General features: G+C 45.4%; 1 protein-coding gene and 2 pseudogenes across 9 annotated transcripts in view; 2 read left to right on the forward strand and 1 right to left on the reverse strand.

Annotated features, from left to right (window-relative positions):
- Window positions 1-345: 345 nt before the first annotated feature.
- Window positions 346-27,666, reverse strand: part of LOC100600281 (zinc finger protein 28) — a 43,746-nt gene continuing 16,425 nt past the window's right edge. For 2 of the 9 annotated variants that reach the window (XM_030821227.1, XM_030821225.1), the window contains exons 3-6: window positions 15,824-15,911; window positions 10,085-10,211; window positions 6,647-6,764; window positions 346-2,772 (exon numbers count right to left, since the gene is read on the reverse strand). In XM_030821227.1, the coding sequence (XP_030677087.1) occupies window positions 761-2,755 (1,995 nt within the window). In that variant the 5' untranslated portion in view covers window positions 2,756-2,772; window positions 6,647-6,764; window positions 10,085-10,211; window positions 15,824-15,911 and the 3' untranslated portion in view covers window positions 346-760. Of the gene's footprint in view, window positions 2,773-6,646; window positions 6,765-10,084; window positions 10,212-15,823; window positions 16,199-17,741; window positions 18,172-19,157; window positions 19,232-27,666 lie in introns of those variants that run through there. The other 7 variants (XM_030821230.1, XM_030821228.1, XM_030821231.1 and 4 more) reach the window with 7 other exon arrangements.
- On the forward strand, window positions 11,911-12,876 carry LOC100581384 (annotated as a pseudogene).
- On the forward strand, window positions 26,375-27,130 carry LOC100600605 (annotated as a pseudogene).

Here is a 27,666-nt window from a genome sequence, read left to right on the forward strand (position 1 = left end):
TGTTGATTAAAAACAATGCCACATTCATTACACTTGTAAGGTTTCTCTCCAGTACGAATTGCCTTTTGAATTACAAGGTGTGGGCTGGGCGCAGTGGCTCACGCCTGTAATCCCAGCACTTTGGGAGGCCGAGGTGGGATCACCTGAGGTCAGGAGTTCGAGACCAGCCTCAACATGGAGAAACCCCGTCTCTACTAAAAATACAAAATTAGCCAGGCATGGTGGTACATGCCTGTAATCCCAGCTATTCGGGAGGCTGAGGTAGGAGAATTGCTTGAACCTGGGAGGCGGAGGTTGCGGTGAGCCGAGATCGTGCCATTGCACTCCAGCCTGGGCAACAAGAGCGAAACTCTGTCTCCAAAAAAAAAAAAAATGAATTACAAGGTGTGAATTTTGACCAAACGTGTTGCCACACTCATTACATTTGTAAGGTTTCTCTCCAGTTTGAATTCTAGTATGTTTTGCCAGGTATGAATTATATTCAAAAATCTTGTCACAAACCTTATATCCGTATGGTTTCTCTTCAGTATGCATTTTCTTATGTGTTTCAAGGTTTGATTTGCAACTGAAAACTTTGTCACATTCTTCCTGTTTGTAAAGTTTCTCTCCAGTATGAGTTCTATGATGATGTGCAAGGGTTGTTTTTTGATTAAAAACCTTGCCACATTCATTACACTTGTAAAGTTTCTCCAGTATGAATGGCTTTATTACTTACAAGGGTTGAATTGTGATGGAAGGTGTTGCCACACTCATTACACTTTTAAGGTTTCTCTCCACTATGAAGTCTATGATGGTATACAAGGTTTGACATCTGACTGAAGGTCTTGCCACACTCATTACACTTGTAAGGTTTCTCTCCAGTATGAACTCTCTGATGCTGTGCAAGGTGTGCTTGTTGATTAAAAACCTTGCCACATTCATTACACTTGTAAGGTTTCTCTCCACTATGAAGCCTATGATGGTATACAAGGGATGACATCTGACTGAAGGTCTTGCCACACTCATTACACTTGTAAGGTTTCTCTCCAGTATGAAGCCTACGATGGATTATAAGCGATGATGTCTGACGGAAGGTCTTGCCACACTCATTACACTTGTAAGGTTTCTCTCCAGTATGAACTCTCTGATGTTGTGCCAGGTGTGAATCCCTCCGGAAAGCCTTTTCACAAACCTTACATTTGTACGGTTTCTCTCCAGTATGAATCCTCCTATGTCTTTCCATGTGTGATTTGCGACTGAAAACTTTCTCACATTCTTCACATTTGTACGGTTTCTCTGCAGTATGAAGTTTATGATGACATGCAAGGTTTGCTTTTGTAGTAAAAACCTTGCCACATTCATTACATGTGTAAGGTTTCTCTCCAGTATGAACTCTCTGATGTTCTGTAAGGCATGAATCACTCCGGAAAGCCTTGTCACAAACCTTACATTTGTATGGTTTCTCTCCAGTATGAATCCTCCTATGTCTTTCAAGGTGTGATTTGCACCTGAAAACTTTGTCACATTCTTCACATTTGTATGGTTTCTCTGCAGTATGAAGTCTATGATGGCGTGCAAGAGTTGACTGTTGATTAAAAACCTTGCCACACTCATTACACTGGTAAGGTTTCTCTCCAGTGTGAATTATACTATGTTTTACCAGGTATGAACTATATGCAAAAGCCTTGTCACAAACCTTACATTTGTAAGGTTTCTCTCCAGCATGAATCCTCTTATGTCTTTCAAGGTGTGATTTGCGACTGAAAACTTTGTCACATTCTTCACATTCATAAGGTTTCTCTCCAGTATGAAGTCTACGATGGCGTGCAAGGGTTGACAGTCGATTAAAAACCTTGCCACATTCATTACACTTGTAAGGTTTCTCTCCAGTGTGAATTATTGTATGTTTTGCTAGGTATGAATTACATGCAAAAGCCTTGTCACAAACCTTACATTTGTATGGCTTCTCTCCAGTATAAATTATCTTATGTGTTTCAAGGTGTGATTTGTGACTGAAAACTTTGTCACATTTTTCACATTCATAAGGTTTTTCTCCAGTATGAAGTGCCTTGTGAATGAAGACGGATGTATTGTGAGCAAAGGTCTTGCCACACTCATTACACTTGTAAGGTTTCTCACCAGTGTGACATCTACGATGGCATGCAAGGTATCGCTTCTGATTAAAGACCTTGCCACATATATCACATTTACATTGTTTCTCTTCTAAGTGGGTTATCTGATGTTTTTTTAAAAGCGAGATACAATTAAAGGATTTGCCACTCTCAATACATTGGAAAGATTTTTCTCTCATATGTACATTCCGTTTTTGTGTGAGTAATGAAGAATGGAGGGAATTATTTCCACACTTACTAGAAATACGGGTTTTGGGCCTACAAGAAATTCTTTGGGATGTTGAAACTGAGGAAGCATTGTTGATAGACTTCTCAACTTGATTACCAATTTTCCTTTCAGGCTGAAATATGTGGAGTTCAGGCAGATGTGAATGAAAGCTTGATCCAAGCTGATCTTTAATAGGCTTCTTTCCAGCATGACTTTGATCATGTCGGTCTGTATTACCCGTCAACTCTTTGATTTCCATCATGGGTGCTGCATGGCCATTTGTTTCATCTTTCCATTGAAACTTGAAGCCATGAATGTCTTTCTCAATTTTCTGGAAGGAAAAATCTCCAATGTGATGACTTGCTTGTGTTTGCAATGTCCCCATGTGGAACACTTCTGTATTGCCTTGCCCTGTTGAGAAGAATATCTTCATCATGCATTTGGAAGAGGTATCTACAAAATATAAATACCAATATGTTTCCAATTAAGTACAGATGGTATATAATACTGAAATATGTAAATATGACACAAAAAACAATACTTATTTTAAACTTCCCAAACATGATCTTCAAAGTTTAGGAACACAAAAGGAGTAAGATTCTTTAATAAATAAAGGGCAATTACATGTCTTTCAAATCAATTCTATGAAAGTCTATTTCCTGTATCATGACAAAACACTGACAGGGCACAAACATGTGTGAGCCTAAAGTAAGGAGTGTTTTTCCACTGTGACTCTAAAGTGTATCACAGTTTGCAAAAAACACATCACTATCACATCAAAAAAAGAGAAAAATATATATTCTTCATATTTACAGTGTATTTAGGGTATATAAATAAATGCTAAAGAACCACACAATATACTGTATTGGTAAAGAATCCACAACAAGCTGTTGTAAGGATAACCAAAATCAATGGAAATTCTGTATTGTCAAACAATCATAGCACTGACAAGATAACAAAAGATTACAACAATTACCCAGGTATGGTGGCCCGTGCCTGTACTTGCAGCTATTCCGAAGGCTATGTCACAAGAATTGCGTTAAGCCAAAAGGCAAAGGTTGCAGTGGGCCAATATTACACCACTGCACTCCAGCCCAGGTGACAAAATGAGCCTCCATCTCAAAAAAAAAAGGCAGGGCATGGTGGCCCATGCCTGTAGTCCCAGTACTTCTAGAGGCCAAGGCAGACAGATCACCTTAGGTCAGGAGTTTGACCAGCCTGGCCAATGTGGCGAAACCCCGTCTGTACTGAAAATACAAAAAGTAGCCGGCGTGGTCACAGGTGCCTGTAATCCCAGCTACTTGGGAGGCTGAGAGGGGATAATTGCATGAACTCGGGAGGCAAAGATTGTGGTGAGTTGAGATCGCACCACTGCACTCCACCCTGGATGACAGAGTGAGACTCCATCTCAAGAAAAAGAAAATGTTAATACAATATTTTTCTGAATAACTGTTACAAAATTACCTATATCCATGTGGAACAGGCATGTTGTGACTTTTTTTTTTTTTTTTTTGCGATGAAATCTCACTCTGTTGCCCAGGCTGAAGTGCAGTGGCATGATCTTGGCTCATTGCAAGCTCTACCTCCCGGGTTCACGCCGTTCTCCTGCCTCAGCCTCCCCAGCAGCTTGGACTACAGGCACACACCGCCATGCCCGGCTAACTTTTTTGTATTTTTAATAGAGACAGGGTTTCACTGTGTTAGCCAGGATGGTCTGGATCTCCTGACCTTGTGATCCCCCTGCCTCAGCCTCCCAAAGTGCTGGGTTTACAGGCGTGAGCCACCACGCCCATCCAACTTTTTAAAAAATTTTATGTATTTTTATTTTTTTGAGATAGAGTCTCACTCTGTCACCCAGGCTGGAGGGTAATGGTATGATCTTGGCTCAATGCAACCTCTGCCTTGGGGTTCATGTGAGTCTCTTCCTTAGGTTCTGAGCACCTGGGACTGCAGGCACGCACCATTGTCCCCAGCTAATTTTTGTATTTTTAGTAGAGATGGGGTTTGGTGAAACCTGTTGGCCAGGCTGGTCTGGAACTCCTGACCTCAGGTGATCCACACGTCTCAGCCTCCCAAGACTGGGATTACAGGCATGAGCCACTGCACCCTTTGGTACTTTGTGACATTATCGAAGGGAGTGTCAGTTATATGCATACAAAAAAAAAAAAAAAAAAAAAAAAAAATGCGGTGGTCAGTTATCCAGCATTACGAGGGGGGATCATATAAATTGACATAACTCACAAAAATACAAAAATACTGAAAACTCCACATATAAAGTCATAGAGAAGATCAATATGAAGAAACTCCGTCTCAAAAAAAAAAAAAAAAAAAAGAAATATTGCAACCCATGGTAAAACAAGCAAGAAAATAACAAGTAGATTTATACTGACTGAAGAATTCTAAACAATTCCCTCTTAAGAAAAAAATCACAATTTGTACTTACCACCAGCACACAACATAAGAACTGAAATAGATGTTAAGATCACTACCTTCTGATATATGAGGTCAAGAAAATATACAGCATTATAAGGAATGAGAATTGACTAACAGCCGGGTGTGGTGGCACATGCCTGTAATCCCAGCACTTTGGTAGGCTGAGGCAGGTAAATCAGGAGTTCAAGACTAGCCTGGACAACATGGTGAAACCCCATCTCTACTAAAAATACACAAAAATTAGCTGGGTGTGGTGGAGGGTGCCTATAATCCCAGGTACTTGGTAGTGTGAGGCAGAAAACATTTGTACCCAGGAGGTGAAGGTTGCAGTGAGCTGAGATCATGCCACTGCATTCCAGCCTAGGCAACAGGATGAGACTCCATCTCAAAAAAATAAAATAAGATAAATAGCTACTCAAATAAGCTTTGGTAGATGTGGTATTCTCTAATAGGATGTTCCTGCAGATGCAGACCTTGAGAGAATTTAGTCATGGGTGTTGGCTACTCATGAATAGGACTAGTGCATTTATAAAGGGACATTAAAGAGCTCATTGCCTGTTCTTCTTTCCACTGTATTAGGACATGGCAGGAAGATGGCTGGGCTAAACCATGAAGAAGGCTCTCACCAGGAACCAATTTGGCTGGCACCTTGCTCTTGGATTTCCCACTTTCCAAATCCATAAGAAATAAATGTCTTTGTCTTAAGCCTCCCAGTTTAAGCAATTTCCTTTTTTGTTTGTTTTTGAGATGGAGTCACGCTCTGTCACCCAGGCTGGAGTGTAGTGGCAGGATTCTCCTACCTCAAATGATTCTCCCTCTTCAGCCCAGTGTTACTCTGTTGCCCAGTCTGGAGTGCAATAGCATGATCTTGGCCCACTGCAACCTCCACCTCCCGGGTTCAAGCGATTCTCCTGCCTCAACCTCCCAAGTAGCTGGGATTACAGGTGCACGCCACCATGCACAGCTAATTTTTGCATTTTTAGTAGAGATGTGGTTTCACCATATTGGCCAGGCTTTTCTCAAACTCCTAACCTCAAGTGATCAACCCATCGCAGCCTCCCAAAGTGCTGGGATTACAGGTGTGAGCCACTGTGCCTGGCCCATTTTTGGCATTTAGTACATTCAAGGTTTCACCATGTTGGCCAGACTGGTCTCAAACTCCTGACCTCAAGTGATCTAACCACCTTGGTCTCTGAAAGTGCTGGGATTAGAAAGGTGAGACACCACAGCTGGCCAGTCTAAGCTATTTCTTTTTTTTTTTTTTTTTTTTTTCGAGACGGAGTCTGGCTCTGTCGCCCAGGCTGGAGTGCAGTGGCGCGATCTCGGCTCACTGCAAGCTCCACCTCCCAGGTTCATGCCATTCTCCTGTCTCAGCCTCCCGAGTAGTTGGAACTACAGGCGCCTGCCAACATGCCCGGCTAATTTTTTGTATTTTTAGTAGAGACGGGGTTTCACCATGTTAGCCAGGATGGTCTCGATCTCCTGACCTCGTGATCCGCCTGCCTCAGCCTCCCAAAGTGCTGGGATTACAGGCGTGAGCCATCGCGGCCGGCCAGTCTAAGCTATTTCTAACAGGACAGTGAAATGACAGAGACAGGAAAAAGAGCATCTCATCATCAACATCACTGAAGGCTGACAAATCTTATTAAACAAAGCAAGTTAAGAGTCTGTACTGTAAAACTTGCAATACTTGAAGCCATCTAATAGCACTAACATGCTTTAAAAAACTTGAGACAGGCCAGGTGTGGTGGCTCATGCCAGTAATCCCAGCATTTTGGGAGGCTGAGGCAGGAGGATCAGCAGGTCAGGAGATTGAGACTATTCTGGCTAACAAGCTGAAATTCCGTCTCTACTAAAAAAATACAAAAAATTAGCCCGCGGTGTTGGCACTCACCTGTAGTCCCAGCTACTTGGAAGGCTGAGGCAGGAGAATTGCTTGAACCTGGGAAGTGGAGGTTGCAGTGAGCTGAGGTGACACCACTGCACTTTAGCCTGGGTGACAGACCGAAACTCTGTCTCAAAGAAAAAAAAAAAAAGGAATGAAAGAAGGCTAAAGAGTAACTCCAACCCACAAGCCTATATAAAGTTCTTCAGGCCAGGTGTGGTGGTCCACGCCAGTAATCCCAGCACTTTGGGAGGCTGAGGCTGGCAGATCACCAGGTCAGGAGATCGAGACCATCCTGGCAAACCAACATGGTGGAACCCCATCTCTACTTTTTTTTTTTTTTTGAGACAGAGTTTCACTCTTGTTGCCCAGGCTGGAGTGCAATGGCACAATCTCAGCTCACCGCAACCTCTGCCTCCTAGGTTCAAGTGATTCTCCTGCCTCAGCCTCCCTAGTAGCTGGGATTATAGGCATGTGCCACCACGCCTGGCTAATTTTGTATTCTTTTTTAGTAGAGACGGTGTTTCTCCATGTTGGTCAGGCTGGTCTCGAACTCCCGACCTCAGGTGATCCGCCTGCCTCGGCCTCCCAAAGTGCTGGGATTACCCGAGTGAGCCACCGCGCCTGGCCTTTTTTTTTTTTTTTTTGAGACGGAGTCTCGCTGTGTCATCCAGGCACCCAGGCTGGAGTGCAGTGGCGCGATCTCGGCTCACTGCAAGCTCTGCCTCCCAGAGTCACGCCATTCTCCTGCCTCAGCCTCTCCGAGTAGCTGGGACTACAGGCGCCCGCCACCACACCCGGCTAATTTTTTGTATTTTTAGTAGAGACGGGGTTTCACCATAGTCTTGATCTCCTGACCTCGTGATCCACCCGCCTCGGCCTCCCAAAGTGCTGGGATTACAAGCGTGAGCCACCGCGCCCGGCTGGAACCCCATCTCTACTAAAAATACAAAACTTAGCTGGGTAGAGTGGTGCACACTTGTAGTTGCAGCTACTCGGGAGGCTGAGGAAGGAGAATTGCTTGAACTCAGAAGGCAGAGGTTGCAGTGAGCCGAGATCACACCACTGCACTCCAGCCTGGGTGACAGAGTGAGACTCCATCTCAAAAATAATAATAAATAAATAAATAAATAAAGTTCTCCAGTAAAGGTATATAAAAAAACAGATAGGCCAGGCATGGTGGTTCATGCCTGTAATCCCAACACTTTGGGAGGACGAGCCAGGCAGATCACCTGAGGTTGGGAGTTCGAGTCCAGCCTGGCCAACAAAAAGAAACAGTCTCTACTAAAAATATAAAATTAGATGGGCATGGTGGCCCATATCTGTAATCCCAGCTACTCAGGGGCCTGAGGCAGGAGAATCGGGTGTACCGGAGAGGCAGAGGTTGCAGTGAGCTGAGATCGCAGCATTGTACTTCAGCCTGGGTGACAAGAGCAAAACTCTGTCTCATAAATACATAAAGTAATTAATTAATAAAAGGACAGATACAGAAACTGGCATATGTATACCTTTTCTTCATAACTAAACTTTTTTTCATATTATTTAAAATAAAAGGCATAAAAAACACTGTATATATACATTAACAAAAATGCAACATACACAGAAATAATTCTGACATAAATTAAAAAAGTTCTAATGGAGAAGAAGAAGTCATTTGTGCAGGTTATGGAATTTTTTTTTTCTTTTTTTGAAACAGAGTTTCACTCTGTCTCCCATGCTGGAGTGCAATGGTGCGATCTCAGCTCACTACAACCTCTGCCTTCCAGATTCAAGTGGCTCTTCTGCCTCAGCCTCCTGAGTAGCTTGGATTACAGCCACTCACCATGGCGCCTGGCTAATTTTTGTAATTTTAGTAGAGGCAAAGTTTGAACATGTTAGCCAGGCTGGTTTTGAACTCCTGACTTCAGATGATCTGCCCACCTCAGCCTCCCAAAGTGCTGGGATTACAGGTGTTAGCCACTGCACATGTCCAGGTTGTAGTAATTTTAAGTTTCTTTATTATGCTATAACTTTAATATGTTTAGCATACCTGCAACAATAACCTCTGCCCAAATATCTAAAGAACTACAAGACAAAACTACTTAAACTAATAACAATGGTTAGGCATGGCAGCTCATGCCTGCAATTCCAGTGTTTTGGGAATCTGAGGCAGGTGGATTACTTGAAATCAGAAGTTTGAAACCAGCCTGGCCAACATGGTGAAACACTGTCTCTACTAAAAACACAAAAATTAGCTGGGCATGGTGGTGAGTGCCTGCAGTTCCGGCTACTCAGGAATCTGGGCCACAAGAATCCTTTGAGCCCAGGAGGCAGAGGCTGCAGTTAGCCAAGATCGTACCACTGCACTGTAGCCTGGGCAACAGAGTGAGACTCTGTCATAAAAAAAGAGAGAAAGAAAGAATAGAAAGAAAGAGCAGAGAGATAAGTGGGGGCAAAGAAAGATGTCCTTTCAGAGTTGTGAGGATTTAAACTTTTCTTTTGCCACAGAATTCTCCCACTTGCAGAGAGTTTCCCCACACACTATTTGAAGGTGGAGATTCCACTTCAAATATTCCCACCCATTTGGATTTTTTTGTTATTTTCACTTCACTCTCCACAGTCCAGGGCTCTTTCCCTTGCTCCAACATGGAGACAGCAGGTCAGAAAGAGACTCCTGCTTATAAAAAGAAAGGACCATGAAGTGCTGGAGCTTTTCTAGAGTCCCAGCCCTATGTTTCTGTAGGAAAGAAGACATTACAGATGGATCTAGGAAAATATTTCACTAATTCCTCCACTGACTGCCTCCTGAATGCGTGGGGAGCACTGTAACATGTAATATGTGGACATCGAGCTCTCTTCCAAGAACTACAGAATCGAAAGCACAGGAGAAGCAAACAGGAAACTGGATATCTTTAAAGTCTGCCATAAGGTTTGATTTGTCTTTGTTTTTTGAGACAGTCTTGCTCTGTTGCCCGGGCTGGAGTGCAGTGGTGTGTTCTCAGCTCACTGCAAACCTTGGTCTCCTGGGTTCAAGGGATTCTCTTTCCTCAGCCTATCTAGGAGCTGGGATTACACGTATGCACCACCACGCCCAGCTAATTTTTGTATTTTTAGTACAGACAGGGTTTCCGCATGTTGGCCATGCTGGTTTTGAACTCCTCACCCGTAGTGATCCACACGCCTTGGCCTCCCAAGGTGCTGGGATGACAGGCGTGAGCCACCACAACCAGGCTGCCATAAGGTTTTATGCCTACTTTATTTCTGGAAGCTCCACTGAGCTATCATGAAGAATGCAGAACCTCTAAACAAAGGGGACAGTGAAAGTCCAGATGCTACATCATGAAGCTTCTCATTTCAAAATCAATACAGCTTCCATGTTAGTCAAGTAAGGATGTGGCTCCCAAGAGGCAACAAGAGAAAATACAAAGATACGCAAGGGCACATCCCCAGGAGGGAAGTTATCCTCACCCAGGGAGACGAGGTTCCTATAATTCTCCAGCATCACGTCCCGGTATAAAGTCCTCTGAGCAGGGTCCAGGCATTTCCACTCCTCCTGAGAGAAATCTATGGCCACATCCCTGAATGTCAATAGACCCTGAAATGAAAACACATTTTAACCAAATTGTTACGGGAGGAGATCTTATCTTTACAGAAAATGACGAGAGAGAGGGGAAAGCATGGATTTAGTTGTAGTGAATGTTCTCATAAATCTGAGTGAGGGATTTTTCACCACATGATGTCTTTATTGTGCTTTTTGAAGAGGTCAAAACACACTTTCAGTATGAAATTCTTAAGTTTGTGAAAAATTTAAGAAATAAAAAAAATCGATGTTGGATTCCTGTTATAAAAATGTTTGAAACTTTTATAGACACACCAAGTGACATTCATTATCTAGATGAGAGAGAGCACGACTGATGTCTTAAAAGATGACAACGTCCACAGTAAAAGATAGGCTGGGCACAGTGACACATGTCTGTAATCCCAGCTACGCACGAGGCTGAGGCAGGAGAATCGCTTGATCCTGGGAGGCAGAGGTTGCAGTGATCCCAGATCATGTCACTGCACTCCAGCCTGGGCAACAGAAAGTCCGTCTCAAAAAAAAAAATTAAAAAAACAAAAAACAAAAAAAACAACATTAGCTGGATGTGGTGGCAGGCACCTGTGGTCCCAGCTACTTGTACGGCTAAGGAGGGAGGATGGCTTGACCCCAAGGGTGGAGGTTGTAGTGAGCTGCGATCCCACCAGGGCACTCATGCCTGGGCAACAAAGCGAGACCCCGTCTCAAAATAAAATAAAATACATGAAAACAAAATTATTCAAAGTACAAAAATCAATTGTGTTTCCATATTTTCACAAAATAATAAAACCTAGAGACTCACAAAACACTAGATGTTAATACAAAGGGTTGTCATTTGTCCTAGATTTTCAAAGCATAAAAGATTTTCTAAATATATACATATGTGTGTATATATGTATTTGTATGTATGTATGTGTGCGTGTGTGGGGATATGTATGTACATATATGAAGTTTTAAAAAATATAAAAAGTAGCAAGTTTTGTTTAACTGAAGAGGAATCTCATCTTGCTGGAAAAGGACACTTTGGCAGTTGGGGGCAGGGGGGAATCTTGTCAAATCTAAGAAAACAGGAAATGCTCCATCCTAGAAGAAGAAATCACTCCTTTAACTGACCTGGAGGAATCTTCAGATATCTGTAGTAATGCGGGTGTGCACAGAGGCAGCCACTATGGCACCCTTTATACAGGGAAAAATCGCAAAGGACACACGTGTTGTCATTCAGCCAATTTCCAACGCAGATGTCAAAGAGCAAGCTAGCCATGGTTACTAACATGACAACATGTAAATTCACAACTAGCAAAATCAAATATCAAACTAAAATATTTACTGGAACACAAAGAAGAAAACAATAGACACTGGGGTCTACTTGAGGATGGAGGGTGGGAGGAAGGAGAGGAGCAGAAAAAATAACTATTATGGGCCTGGCGCTGTGGCTCACGCCTGTAATCCCAGCACTTTAAGAGGTCAAGGCGGGTGAATAACCAGGTGAAGAGTTCAAGACCAGCATGGCCAAGAAAATGAAAGCCCTTCTCTACTAAAAATACAAAAATGGCCAGACGTGGTGTTGGCTGCCTGTAATCTCAGCTACTCAAGAGGCTGAGGCAGCAAAATGCTTTAACCCGGGAGGCGGAGTTTGCAGTGAGCTGAGATCATGCCACTTCACTGCAGCCTGGGTGACAGAGCAAAAAAAAGGAGCCCAGTCTGAGCGGTGATGGCGATGGCGGCAGCGGCGGCGGTGGTGGCAGTAGCACTGGGGCTGCAGGTGGTCAGCGCTCCGGGCCGGGGCAGCGGCGCCATCTTGTGCCCGGGGTCGGTGGGGAGGCCGGGGAGGGTGCCCCGGGGGGCGCAGGGGATGATGGGAACCGCCTGGAATCTGAGGAACTGGAGCCTGAGGAGCTGCTGTTGGAGCCCGAGCCCGAAGAGGAGCCGCTCCAGCCCCGCGGCCCATGCCCCGGAGCTCCAGGCCCTGGGCCTCGATCAGGAGCCACCGGCAGCCAAGAGGAGGGGGAGGAGCCGGGACTGGTCGAGGGTGACCCGGGGGACGGTGCCATTGAGGACCCGGTGCTGGAAGCTATCAAAGCTGTGGTCAGGGAGATGGAGGAAGAAGCTGAGAAGCTAAAGGAGCTACAGAACGACGTAGAGAAGCAGATGAATATGAGTCCACCTCCAGGCAACGAGATCACCTCCAGTGATCAGGTCCATTGAGGAGAAGATGGAGGCTGATGCCCGTTCCATCAATGCTGGCAATGTGGACTACGGTGCAACAGCAGAAGAGCTGGAAGCTCGCTTTCATGGCTGTGGTTCAGTCAACCATGTTACCATGCTCTGTGACAAATTTAGTGGCCATTCCAAAGGGTTTGCATATATAGAGTCCTCAAAGAGTCAACGAGGACTTCCTTGGCCTTGGATGAGTCCCTATTTAGAGGAAGGCAAATCAAGGTGATACCAAAACGAACCAACAGACCAGGCATCAGCACAACAGACCGGGGTTTTCCACGAGCCCCCTACCACGCCCAGACCAACTACAGCAGTTCCCGCTCTCTATTCTACAGTGGTTTTAACAGCAGGCCCCGGGGTCCTACAGGGGCCGGGCTAGAGCGACATCATGGTATTCCCCGTACTAAAAAAAAATGTGTATTAGGAGGAGAGAGACGAGAAAAAGAGGAAAGAAGGAGAAAAAAAAAATTAAAAAAAAAAAAAACAAAAACAGAAGATGACCTTGATGGAAAAAAATATATATATATTTTTTAAAAAAGATACACTGGAAGGAGGGAGAATCCCATAACAAACTGCTGAGGAGGGACCTGTTTTGGGGAGCAGGGGAAGGCCCATGGAGTGGGGCAGGGGGCGACTTATTCACTCTGGGGATTCACCATGGGCACGTCTCAACAGTGCAAGCTGCTCCCCATGTTTCCCTGCCCTACTTCACCCCCTTAGGGGCTGCTTAAGGGTAGGTGGGCATGGGTGGTAGGAGTTTTGTTTTTTTTTTTTACCCAGGGCTCTGGAAGGACACCAAACTGTTCTGCTTGTTACCTTCCCTCCGTCTTCTTCTCGCCTTTCACAGTCCCCTCCTGCCTGCTCCTGTCCCTCCAGGTCTACCACCCACCCCAACCCTCTTCTCTGGCTCCCTGCCCCTTCAGATTGCCTAGTGATCTATTTTGTTTCCTTTTGTGTTTCTTTTTCTGTGTTGAGTGTCTTTCTTTACAGGTTTCTGTAGCCAGAAGATCTCCGTTCCACTCCCAGCAGCTCCACTGTAAATTCCCCTTCCCCTGGGGAAATGCACTACCTTGTTTTGGGGGGTTTAGGGGTGTTTCTGTTTTTCAGTTTTTTGTTTTGTTTTGTTTTCCTTTGCCTTTTTTCCCTTTTATTTGGAGGGAATGGGAGGAAGTGGGAACAGGGAGGTGGGAGATGGATTTTGTTGCTTTTTTTTTTAGCTCATTTCCAGGGGTGGGAATTTTTTTTAATATGTGTCATGAATAAAGTTGTTTTGAAAATAAAAATTCTTTGGACTTTAAAAAAAAGAAAAAATATTTTTTAAGTTACTACAGAATTTCTTCTAAAGCCTCATAACGCAGAAATACACGTGTACAAGACTTGCTCTGACACCTGGCACAGAACTGACAGTAGCGGCAACCCAGGGAGGCTGGAAGGAGGGTGGAGGAGGGAAAGGAGATGCTTTATGGCCAAGGGTCTAAGCTGCAGCTTTGCTTGGAGCGTTACCACTAAACAAATATATACATCATGTGATGTTTAAATATAACAATATATATTTAATAACAATTGGTGGGGCTGGGCATGGTGGCTCCTGTCCGTAATCCCAGCATTCTGTGGGGCTGAAGCAGGTAGATCACCTCAGGTCAGGAGTTCAAGACCAGCATGGCCAAAATGGTGAAACACCGTCTCTCCTAAAAATACAAAAAAAATTAGCCACAGGTGATGGCACGTGACTATAATCCCAGCTACTTGGGAGGCTAAAACAGGAGAATTGCTTGAACCTGGGAGGCAGAGGCTGCAGTGATTCGAGATCACACCATTGCACTCCAGCCTGGGCAACCGAGACTTTGTCTCAAAAAGAAAGAAAAAGCTAGGCGAGGTGGCTCACACCTGTAATTTCAATGCGTTGGGAGGCTGAGGTGGGCAGATCACGAGGTTAGGAAATGGAAAACATCCTGGCTAAAAAGGTGAAACCCCATCGCTACTGAAAATACCAAAAAATTACCTGGGCGCGGTGGCACTCACCTGTATTCCCAGCTACTCGGGAGGCTGAGCCAGGGGAATGGCATGAACCCAGGAGGCATGGCTTGCAGTGAGCCAAGATCATGCCACAGCACTCCAGCCTGGGTGACAGAGTGAAAACTTCATCTCAAAAAAAAAAAAATTAGTCGGGGATGGTGGCATGCACCTATAATCCCAGCTACTAGGTGGGCTGAGACAGGAGAATCACTTTAACCTGGGAGGCAGAGTTTGTAGTAAGCTGAGATCATGCCACTGCACTGTAGCCTGGGCAACAAAGCAAGACTCCGTTTCAGAAAATAATAATAATAATAATAATAATACGTGGAATGAGAATACGGCTTTATCTTCTTGGATAAAAAAGCAGTGCTCTCCAATATTTGAGAAAAATTGCAACCATTTTTACCAAAAACACGTTTCACAAGCTCTCCACAGATTAATACCACAGTCTCCGTGAGCTCAATGTGCTAAGAATGGTTGAACGAATCTCCTGCTATTACTTACATGGATTTCATATTCTTAAAATAATGAAGGAATAGGCCAGGCACAGTGGCTCAAGCTTGTAATCCCAGCACTTAAAGAGGCAAAAGTGGGCGGATCACCTGAGGTCGGGAGTTTGAGACCAGCCTGACCAACATGGAGACACCCCATCTCTACTAAAAATACAAAGTTAGCTGAGCATGGTGGTGCATGCTTGTAATGCCAGCTACTCGGGAGGCTGAGGCAGGAGAATCGCTTGAACCCAGGAGGCGGAGGTTGCGGTGAGCTGAGATCACACCATTGCACTGCAGCCTGGACAACAAGAGTGAAACTCCACTTCAAAAAAGATAATAATAACAATGAAGGAATCATTAATGTACTATTCATGTCTATGTATGCACTTTCCATTCTAATTAGTAAGATTTTTGGAGTCAGAAACACAGTAACTCACTCAATTACCTAAAAATGTACTATAATGTCAGGCAGAAAAGATTTCCTATTATTGGTCTCCTTTTCTAGAATTTACCACGTACTTTGTGCACATTAATACGTGACACCCATTGGCAGCTGCTCTAATCCTGGTCCACAGAGAGCTGACAGAGCATCCAGATGTGGCCCCTGAACAATCCCTGCTGCCCAACAGTGCTGACACCACAGGACCCTCACCCCATCTCCATCCACGTCTGGGTGTGAGCCCTTCCCAGGGGCATGCCCAGTGCAGCCTCTTCTCAAGTTCATGTTACTGGGTCACGAGAGACGGAATCTAAGCGAGATGAAACTAACTGAGCAAAGGCATGGGTGAGTAGGAGCAAACATCTCAGGCAGGACACTTCAGACTCAGAGAAGATTCCCAACTCCAAGGCCCAGGGTATCTGAAAGGAAGGAGACAGAACAATCCACAGAGAATATCATCTCACCTGAGGAAGAGCCATCCCTGACTCCTTTGCTCTCCTCTTCCTCTTCCGGGTTTCTTTCTCACGTAACAAGAGTCTTTAGAAGTCAATCCTGAATGTTAAAAATATGTTGTTTATTGCTCAGAATCAACATCCCCTCCCTGTAACACAACGACACATACAAAGGAGACCTCACCCTGAGGAAATATGATCCCCTATGCTGCCTACTGCACCAGGAACAAAAAATTCCTACAGGAAAACTCCTGCTCTCTTCCTGGAGAAGCCCCCACACAAGCTGCAGCAGTGGGGACCTGGGCTGGAATGAGCTCCCATTCAGGAGATCTCTACCATAAATACAAAAACTTAGCCAGATATCATGGTGCGCATCTGTGTGTCTGTGGTCCCAGCTACTTAGGAAGCTGAGGTGGAAGGATCACTTGAGCTCAGAAGTTCAAGACCAGCCTGGCCAACATGGAGAAACCCTCTCTCTACTAAAAATACAAAAATTGGGCTGGGCTCAGTGGCTCATGCCTGTAATACCAACACTCTGAAAGGCCAAGGTGGGTGGGTTACTTGAGGTCAGGAGTTCGAGACCAGCCTGGGCAACATGGTGAAACCCTGTCTCTACCAAAAATACAAAAAGTAGCCAGGCTTGATGGGCATCTGTAATCCCAGCTACTCGGGAGGCTGAGGTAGAATTGCTTGAACCTGGAAGGTGGAGGTTGCAGTGACCCAAGATCGTGCCACTGCACTCCTGCCTGGGTGACAGAGTAAGACTCAAAAATAAAATACAAATACAAAAATTAGCAGGGTGTGGTGGCACACACCTGTAATCTCAGCTACTTGGGAGGCTGAGGCACAAGAATCACTTGAACTCAGGAGATACAGGTTGCAGTGAGCCAAGATCACAAGACTACACTCACAGCCCGGAGGACAGAGTGAGAGTCTGTTTGGGGAAAAAAAAAAAAAAGGTGCATTTCTGATGGGACTGACACAGAGATAAGAAAACTTGAGTAATGTGATAGACACCGATGGGCAGAGGGAACTTCAGATGGGGGTGGGAGGACATGGGAGACATCTCTGAACCTAGACCTGAAGGAGAAAGGGACAGTGCCATCTTCATTTAGAAACACAGAATAAGAGCAGGGACAATGACCTGAGACAGGAAGGATTTTGATGTTTGAAAAAAGAGAAAAGCAAATGTGACTGGGGCAGAGGGAGTCAGATGAGGGCAAGCTCCCAGGAGGAGGCTGGACAATGGTAGGGGCCCTGAACACAGGGCTGTGGAGCCAAAGTGAAGAGTTGGGCTTTTGTCCTGGGGGACACGGGAAGCAGGTGGAGGGTTCCCTGCCAGGGACTGACATGACCTGCTTCAGACGTAGCTGTGATATTCTAATACAGACAAAGTCCTCCGAAGATGGTCTCTGTTTCTGAGTCTACCGCTGTGTTTCTTCCATTCTTCTGCTTTTTTTTTTTTCATTTTTGGGGTACTGCATCCCACTGAAAACTCTAATTACAACTGGGCACTCTCCTCTCCCAGAAAAAAAGCCACACCCAGACACCGCTTCTATTTTGCCAATCATTTCAGCAGCCAGGGTCACTCAGGTTGAGCTTTTCTGGTCTAGCCCCTCATCTCCAAGTTGCAGGGGAGGCTCATTGGGGCTCACAGCTGGAAACATTTTCACGAAGTTACCCTGAGAAGGTCTGAGATGAGTGAGAAGGTGTGCCTGAATTCTTACATGGGGGCCTGGAAGGGCTAATGGGATGGGTTGGTCTTATCATCCCATCCTTATAATTAGAGAAGCATTTTTCACATACCTGGGTGAAAGAAAATTCTTTTGAAAAGTTCTGATGAAATTGACTCCCAATACTGAATTCTTTCTTACAAGAAAATCACAGTAACATTTATAAAATGCAGAAGTGTAAACACACAGCTCTTGACCTTGAAAACAGGGAAACAGGGTCAGCTGTAGAACTAAGACATAAGCAAATTTTTTCAATCAAGAATACATGGGTGGACAGCTGCCATGGTTCACACCTGTAATTCCAGCACTTTGGGAGGTGGAGGTGGGTGGATTACCTGAGGTCAGGAGTTTGAGACCAACCTGGCCAACATGGTGAAACCGTATCTCTACTAAAAATACAAAAATTAGCCCGGCTCCATCCTTGCAACTTATTTAACCTCTTGTTGCTCCTTCTCCCCAATCTTTAGATCGTCCTCAATCTCCATAGATTTCCACCTCTTCTCCCATCTCTGTGCCTCCTCTGCTCTCCCTGTTAAATTCTCTCTTCTCTGTTATAATCCCCTGGACCCAATCTGGCACCCCAGATCCCCAGGTGTCCTCCCTGCTGTGGTTCTCCCTCTGTTCTCCTTGCCACCAGCACCACTCTGCTCTGTTTGCCCTGACTCCACATCTCTCCTCCTCGTCCTCACTCTGATGAGCCTTCACATTTCTGCCTCTCTCCGTATCTTGCTGTCTGTCCTTCATCTCTCTGTACATCTAGCTTTTCTCTACATTTCTCCAGTTGCTTTTCTCCTCCTGCTTTCTTATCTTTTGCTTTATCACTTTTGCTGTCTCTTGGCAAATCCCTCACCATCCTCTACTTTGCCATGTGTTATGGGTCCTTCTCATTCTTCTTTTCTCTGTCTCAGGTTTTCTACTGCTCTCTCAGTCCCTCTCTCTGTCTCCTGATCCCTTTGGTCCACACAATCACACGAGGGTTTGGAGTAAGACGCCTGCATCTCGGAGGAGGGCATTTTCCAAGTGCTGGAGCTGGGCAGACAAGAACACCCCGTGTCACAGGACAGGCCCCGGGCACCTCTCCAATGCAGGCTCAGGGGAAGCGGTAACTGCGGAGGGGAGACCTGGGGAGCACCAGGGCCCAGCAAGAGGAGGAGGGAGGTGGGGGTCACGACGCCTTCGGACAAGGGTGGGATCCGCAGTATCCCAGGACCAGACAGAGAACGCGGCCTCCCCGGGACGGGGGTCGCGGCGCTGTGCTCCAGGAACCCAGGAGGACGAGGCTGGGAGGCGCGCAGGGTGGGGATACACCTCTAGGGTGAGGACTTTAAAAAGCGCAGAGCGGAAGGAGTCAAAAAAAGGTTTTGAGCAGGAAAACTACGCGATAGGAAGTGTATACCTTGCCCTATGGCAGAAAGACCGGAGACGTGACCAGCCTCAGGGCGACTTTAAACCTAAAAAGAAGGGTTTTCCGGACTCCCAGGAGAACATCTCCATTCGCTCTGAGTGAAGGAAGAAAGGTAAGAATTTCCAGGTCTGTGGGGACCCCACATCCCAGGTACAGAAGTGCCGGGGACCTGGGGAGCGCAGACAATACCACACAGAGCAAAACTCACCGCCGCAGCGCGACCGTCATTCCAGGGGATCCGCTTCCTGGTCTGCGCGAATCTGCGCGCGCAGGACAGAAACCAGGCCTAGGTGGAGCCAACGAGGAGGTGAGCCAGGCCTGGGTGAGGTGTGGGCGGGGCGCGAAGCGGAGAGACCTTGCCCTTTAGAACTGGTAGAGGGCGGGGCCGGAGCGGGACCTGTGAGTCTCAGCCTCCTCCCAGGCCATGTTCTCAGGCTTTTGAACCCGGGAGATAGAGCTTGCAGTGGGCCGAGATCGAGCCACTGCACTCCAGCCTGGGCGACAGAGACAGACTCCGTCTCAAAAAAAAAAAAAAAAAATCTGCTTGAGCGAGATAGGGATACAACATTACTCTTTTCCATATGGATATCCAGTTAGTTGTCCCAGCACATTTGTAAAAGAGATCTATTACTTTCTCCTTTTTATTTACATTTTTTCTTTTCTTTTCTTTTTCTTTTTTTTTTTTTTTTTTTTTTTTGAGGCTATTTCTCTGTCGCCCAGACTGGAGTACAGTGGTGACATCTCGTCTCACTGCAGCCTCTGCCTCCTGGGTTGAAGCGATTCTTCTGCCTCAGCCTCCGGAGTAGCTGGCATTACAAGCACGCGCCACCATGCCCGGCTAATTTTTGTATTTTCGGTAGAGACAGGATTTCGCCATGTTGGACAGGCTGGTCTGGAACTCCTGACTTCAAGTGATCCGCCTGCCTTGGCCTCCCAAAGTGCTGGGATTACAGGCGTGAGCCGCTGTGCCTGGCCCAGGAAATACTCTGTACTTTGCTTTTTAAATGTTGAGAAAATACAACTGAAAACGAAAAAATCTTCCCCGAAATGAGAAATCATCTTCATGACAAAACAGGAAGAAATAAAAACCATTTTATCAATAAATAAGCCTTACAGCAGAATGTGTTGGGAAATAGAGGCAAAGAGCTGAGAGGATGAAAAGAGAGAAACTTCACTGTTCTACACAACCCATTAAGTGCATGTTTTCAAGATAAACACTAATCAGTACTCAGGGAAGATTAGTTGACAACAGCCTTGGTCACACATAGTTCATCCTGGCTCTACTTGGTAATGGAGGTGGCCATCTGTGTCAGCTAGTTAGCTTCATGCAGAAGGAGGGGAAATACATTAACCCACGTCTTTTTGACAAGTGTGAGTTTCACAACATGGCGACAGGTGCCCTCTCTAGTGAGGCTGCTACAACCGACAGAAACTGACGTCAGCAGTACATAATAAAATTTAGAATACATGATTAATTATAGAGTTCATTGGAACACAAAGCTTGAGGATAGCCACCTGGGAACATCAACTCCAAATGAAGGGGGCCCGTGTTCCCAAGTAGAGACGTTAAGGTTTCGCACACAGGGAAAGACAGAGAAGCTTTAGCAGAATCACATTTTCCATTCAAGACCAGTACATAGGGTGCAGCAAGTAGATTGGCTGTGGATTGATACACTTCAAGGAAGGTTACTTTATCACTCCATAAGAAGGGACAATGATGCCAAAAGGTTAGTCTTCCTAATTATTTACAGGTAAACTGTTTTTTTAAATTGATATTAGGAAACTAAATTTTATTGCACTTTATGTGTGTGTGTGTGTTTTTGTTGTTTTTTGTTTTTTGGTACGGAGCCTTGCTCTGTCACCCAGGCTGGAGTGCAGTGGTGCAATCTTGGCTCACTGTGACCTCCATCTCCCAGGTTCAAGCAGTTCTCCTGCCTCAGCCTCCTGAGTAGCTGGGATTACAGGACATGCCACCATGCCTGGCTAATGCTTTTGTATTTTCAGTAGTGACGGGGTTTCACCATGTTGGCTGGGCTGGTTTCTAATTCCTGACCTCAAGTGATCTGCCTGCCTCGACCTCCCAAAGTGCTGGAATAACAGGTGTGAGCCACCATGCCCGGCCTAGAAGATGGAATTTAAGTGAAGATAAGAGGGACTGACAGAAGGCATGGGTGAGTGCGAGCAAACGTGTCAGGCAGGATGCGTCGGACTCAGAAAAGACTGGCTACTGTAATACCTGGCTTTTCAGAAAGAAAGGAGACAGGATAATCCACCAAGGAATATCATGTATATCCATGCAAAACAGGCACTTTGTGATTTTTTAAATTTTATGTATTTTTATTTTTTTGAGACAGAATCTTGCTCTGTCACCCAGGCTGGAGTGCAATGGCACGATCTCACCTAAATGCAACCTCCGCCTCCTGAGTTCAAGTGATTCTCCTGCCTCAGCCTCCTGAGTAGCTGGGATTACAGGCACACTCCACCATGCACGGCTACTTATTGCATTTTTAGTAGAGATAAGGTTTCACCATGTAGGCCAGGCTGGTCTCGAACTCCTGACCTCAAGCGATCCACCCGTCTCAACCTCCCAAAGTCCTAGGATTACAGGCATGAGGCACTGCACCTGGTGGCACTTTGTGACATTAACGAGTGGAGTGTCATTTGAACCCGGGAGGCAGAAGTTGCGCTGAGCCAAGATCATGCAATTGCACTCCAGCCTGGGTAACAGGAAGAGACTTTCTCTCAAAAAAGAAAAAAAGAATTGACTAACAGTGTCAGAGGGCTCAATTATGATGTCACAACTACAGTTAAATAGCAGCCAGGCAATACAGCAATTCTATATCCACGCATTTCCCTTAGTTATCTAGTTCACTATGCATAAGATATAAAACATAGAATGTGTACTGGGAAAATTGATAAACTGGGATCAGAGAAAACATAGTTCAAAACAAATTGTACAATAAAAACATTAAAAAAAAGATGCAGACTCCCTGGTTTGAATGTTCTTATCGGACAAAAGCCATGTTTGGATTTCTTATTCTCCAACAGGATGTTCCTACAGATGAGGCCTTGAGAGAATTTGGTCATGGGTGTTGACTACTCATGAATAGAACCAGTGCATTTGTTTTTATTTTTATTTATTTATTTATTTATTTATTTGATACGGAGTCTCCCCGTCACCCAGGCTGGAGTGCTGTGGCACGATCTCGGCTGACTGCAAGCTCCACCTCCTGGGTTCACGCCATTCTCCTGCCTCAGCCTCCCGAGTAGCAGGGATCACAGGCGCCTGCCACCATGCCCGGCTAATTTTGTTTCTGTATTTTTAGTAGAGATAGAGTTTCACCATGCCAGCCAGGATGGTCTTGATCTCCTGACCTTGTGATCTGCCCGCCTTGGCCTCCCAAAGTGCTGTGATCACAGGCATGAGCCACCTCACCTGGCCTTATTTTTATTATTTTTTTCTTTATTTATTTTTGAGAAAGAGTTTCACTCTTGTTGCCCAGGCTAGAGTGCAATGGCCTGATCTTGGCTCACTGAAACCTCCACCTCCTGGGTTCAAATGATTCTCCTGTCCCAGCCTCCCATGTAGCTGGGATTTCAGGCATGTGCCATCACACCCAGCTGATTTTTGTATTTGTAGTAGAGATGGGGTTTTACCATGTTGGCCAGGCTGGTCTCGAACTCCTGACCTCAGGTGATCTGCCTCTCTTGGCCTCCCAAAGTACTGGGATTACAGGCTTGAGCCACTGCACCCAGCCATCCATTTTTTTGTGTTCAGTAGATTCGAGGATTCACCATGTTGAACTGACTGGTCTCAAACTCCTGACCTCAAGCAATCTACCTACCTCAGCCTCCCAAAGTGCTGGGATTAGAGGTGTGAGCCACCGTGGCCAGCCAGTCTAAGCTGTTTCTGACAGGACACTGAAATGATGGAGACAGGAAACGGAGCATGTCATCATCAGCATCGCTGAAGGCTGACAACTCTTATTACACAAAGGCAGTTTACAGCCTGTCGTAGAAAAGCTGCAATGTGTGAAGCCATCTAATAGCACTAACTTGTTTAAAAACCTGTAGGCAGCTGGGAACCGTGGCTCATGCTTTAATCCCAACACTTTGGAAGACCTAAGCAGGCGGATCACCTGAGGTCGGGAGTTCGAGAGCAGTCTGACTAACATGGAAAACCCCGTCTCTACTTCAAATACAAAATTAGCTGGGTGTGTTGGCGCATGCCTGTAATCCCAGCTACTTTGGAGCCTCAGGCAGGAGAATCGCTTGAACCTGCGGGTGGAGGTTGCAGTGAGCCGAGATTGCACCACTGCAGTCCAGCCTGGGCAACAAGAGCGAAACTCCATCTCAAAAAACAAACAAACAAAAAATCTGGAGAAAAATTAACATTATTTCTCAAATAAGTCTCAAATAAGTACAGCAGGCCCACAGTGTTCATGTATATGACCCCAATTTGCACATACAGTAAGTGAGGGACAAACTTGATCCTGGGCCTGAAGGATCCCACGACATGTTTCTAAGCACAATAGTCCACCAAGAAAGTACAGAAAACAACCAGTCACAAAAAATACAAGGAGAACAGAATGAAATACTACAGGGGGGATAAAAGGCCTGAGCTGGGACACAAGGGCTGAGCTGCGCTGCTGACGCTGATGCTAAAGCCATCCCTCATGGATCATGAGCTGAGTCATCATGCCCTGCACGCAGTGATTTAGGCAGCCTCCTATAATTTTGTCCAGTGGATGAATAAGGTCTTGACTTACTCAGTGAGAGTAGTGTTGGAGGGGACGGGCTCATGGGGAAATTGGGGTGTTCACTATTACAAAGTCGATAGGCTGGTATTTGCATCCAGATCAACGTATCATGGGAGACAAGGCCAGGAAAGGAAGGGCAAGGGTGGAGGGCAGGAAGTAATGGGCATGTAGGAGTGAACTTCGTGCATGCACATCTGTGGGAATATAATTCCACTAGGATAGACCAAATCTTGAGCTTGGAGGAAGGTGGAACTAATTTAGCAAATGGTAAAATATTGAACAAAGCTTAAATATGCAAATTACAATACAGGCAAGGGACAAGAATGAACGAGATCCAAAAAAGCAGCAGGGTGGTGGCCTGAGGTGAAAGCAGTTTTATATCTCTTAAATTAAATGGCCTCTGATTTCTAGTTTCAAGCATACACTCAACAATATGCCTTGTATAGATTCCAGAATTTCATACACACACAAAAAAACAAGTAAAGTCTATGAGGAGTAAGGCAACGAAGGAGACCATGGATGTGAAGAAGGATCCCCTGGCTGAGTAGGTAGAGATGTGTCTGTGAAAACAGAGACAGGCTTAGCACAGTGGCTCATGCCCGTAATAATAATAATAATAATAATAATAATAATAATGACAGGTTTTTTTCTTTTTTCCCTTTTTTTGAGATGGAGTGTCACTCTATTGCCCAGGCTGGAGTGCAGTGGTGTGATCTCGGCTCACTGCAACCCCTGCCACCCAGGTTCAAGCAATTCTCTTGCCTCAGCCTCCCGAGTAGCTGGGATAACAGGTGCCTGCCACCGGGCCTGGCTAAAAGTTTGTATTTAATTTTTTTTTTTTTGAGACAGAGTCTTGGTCTCTCTCCCAGGCTGGAGTGCAGTGGTGTGATCTCGGCTTACTGCAAACTCCGCCTTCCAGATTCACGCCACTCTCCTGCCTCAGCCTCCGAAGTAGCTGGGACTACAGGTGCCCGCCACCACGCCCAGCTAATTTTTTTTTGTATTTTTATTAGAGATGGGGTTTCACCGTGTTAGCCAGGATGGTCTCGATCTCCTGACCTCATGATCTGCCCGCCTCGGCCTCCCAAAGTGCTGGAATTACAGGCATGTGCTACGGCACCCATCCCAAATTTTGTATTTTTAGTAGAGACAGGGTTTCACCATTTTGGTCAGGCTGGTCTTGAACTCCTGAGCACCCGACTCAGCCTCCCAAAGTGCTGGGATTACAGGCATAAGCCACCATGCCCAGCTCCTTTTTTTTTTTTTTTTTTTTTTTTTTGAGACGGAGTCTCGCTCTGTCGCCCAGGCTGGAGTGCAGTGGCGCAATCTCGGCTCACTACAAGCTCCACCTCCCGGGTTCACGCCATTCTCCTGCCTCAGCCTCCCCGAGTAGCTGGGACTACAGGCGCCCGCCACCACGCCTGGCTAATTTTTTGTATTTTTTAGTAGAGACGGGGTTTCACTGTGGTCTCGATCTCCTGACCTCGTGATCCGCCCGCCTCGGCCTCCCAAAGTGCTGGGATTACAAGCGTGAGCCACCGCGCCCGGCCGCCCAGCTCCTTCTTACTATTAACGGCCCTTATGTGGGCGTGTCAGAGGGCTCACCTCTTGCCTTCTAGGTCACTTCTCACAATGTCCCTTCAGCACCTGACCCTATACCCACCGGTTATTCCTAGGTTATATTAGTAATGCAACAAAGAGTAATATTAAAAGCTAATGATCAAAAATAATGTTTATAATAATGATTGATAATTGTCCATGATCATCTCTATATCTAATTTGTATTATGACTATTCTTATTCTAACTATTTTCTCTATTATACTGAAACAGTTTGTGCCTTCAGTCTCTTGCCTCGGCACCTGGGTAATCCTCTGCCCACAGAGATCAAGCTCTGCACTACAGCCTGGGCGAGAAGAGCCAAACTCCAACACATACACACACAAAAAGAATTTTAGCAGTGATGTATCCTCTCAGTCCTTTCAGGTATACATGCAAATTTCTCTTTACATTACAAATTACAACATTTCCAAATAATGTAATTTATTTCTCATATTTAAAATATATGCTGTCAAGTTCGGCTAAGTTTCTGGACGTACAGTCACCCTCATCTGAGATGTGCAGACTGCAAGGGAATGTGTTTGGGGGTTTAGGAAGTCACTTTTGGACATGTGAAGGTGGAGGTGCCTGATTGATGTCCCAGGAGAGAGCTGAGGAGACAACTGGACACAGGATTGCAGAGCTCAGGGGAGAGGCCTGCAGGGGACATGGAGCCGTGTAGGTGGGTTACAGCTGTGAGATGATAAAGTTCAAGGTGATTTGAGTCTAATCGCTGTTTTTGATCTTCTTTTGCTTTTTTTTTTTTTTTTTTTTTTACTTCTGGAGGACTGGAATCCATTTAAAATTCGAGTTAAGGCTAGGCACGGTGGCTCATGCTTGTAATCCCAGCACTTTGGGAGGCCAAGGGGGGTGAATCACAAGATCAGGAGATCAAGACCATCCTGGCCAACATGGTGAAACCCCACCTCTATTAAAAATACAAAAATAGCTGGATGTGGCAGCACACGCCTATAGTCCCAGCTACTCAAGAGGCTGAGGAAGGAGAATTGCTTGAACCTGGGATGGGGAGGCTGCAGTGAGCCGAGATCATGCCACTGCACTCCAGCCTGTGCAACAGAGCCAGACTCTGTCTTCAAAAAAAAAAAGGAAGTCTGGAGACACTATCTGCTTCCATCTGTAGTGCGGACCCTGCCAGAGCCACTGTCGAGAAGAGTCCATGAAGACAGTAACAGGGACGGATGTGGAACTGACTGTTGGAGAAAGAAACCTTCCATCTGTTGCATGTAAGAATGGGATTGGAGCTACAAGGGCCTCCTGGATAATAATCAGCTGCATTGAACAGGAAGAAGAAAACAAGGGAGGAGAAGACAGGTGAGGAATGATTTGGGGATATTGGCAAATGGTTGAGACTGAGCTAACAATCTGTTGTGACATTCTGGATGTACTGGACAAACCCTGCATTCCAGCAGCTAACACTGGTGAGTCCAAGGTTTTCTATTATAAAAATGAAAGGGGACTACCACAGGTATCTGGCAGAATTTGCCACAGAAAATGACAGGAAGGAGGCTGCAGAAAACAGTCTAGTGGCTGATATAGCTGTTAATGATATTGCATTGACAGAACTTCCACCATCGCATCCTATCCGCTTAGGTCTTGCTCTCAATTGTTCCATATTCTACTAGGAAATTCTTAATTCCCCTGATCATGCCTGCAGGTTGGCAAAGGCAGCTTTGGATAATGCATTGCAGAACTGGATACGCTGAGTTAAGAAAGCTGTAAGGACTCTACACTTACCATGCAGTTGTTTCATGATAATCTGACACTATGGACTTTGGACATGCAGGGTAATGGTGAAGAGTAGAATAAAGAAGCTCTGCAAGACGTGGAAGACTCAAGTTAGTGAGCCATAAAAGCCAACAAGAGAAACGATCTGTGACCGCCCCAGTCCTCCCGATTCCACCCCTTGGAAACTCCCCACGTCACCGAGAACCACCAAATCTGACTTTTACATTTGTCTCAGAATTTGCTCCCTTCCCTGTTTTGGTTTTTTTGTTTGTTTGTTTTGTTTTTTTTTTAACAGTTTTCAAAAGTTTTTAAAAGCAAGAGTGAATTTCTGTGGATTTTACTGGTCCCAGCTTTTAGGTTCTTTAAGACATTAACCGGACTACATAGAGGCTTCTTCAGCATTATTGCATTGTCTCCGTGTCAGATGTGGCAAGATGACCATTAGAAATGGAAATGCCATTTGAAAGCCATTAGACCTCTAGGTGAGGCAAGCACCTGAGAGAGAGGTAAATCACATGATAGAGGCATAAGTGCTATCAGTTTTCATTTTTCTAATGGCTTAAACTGTATTTTATACCAATGTTTGAAAGTAATTGGGTGTTAGCTTGAGATGC

This window comes from Nomascus leucogenys, chromosome 10 (genome assembly GCF_006542625.1).
Source record: "Nomascus leucogenys isolate Asia chromosome 10, Asia_NLE_v1, whole genome shotgun sequence".
Classification (NCBI taxonomy): domain Eukaryota; kingdom Metazoa; phylum Chordata; class Mammalia; order Primates; family Hylobatidae; genus Nomascus; species Nomascus leucogenys.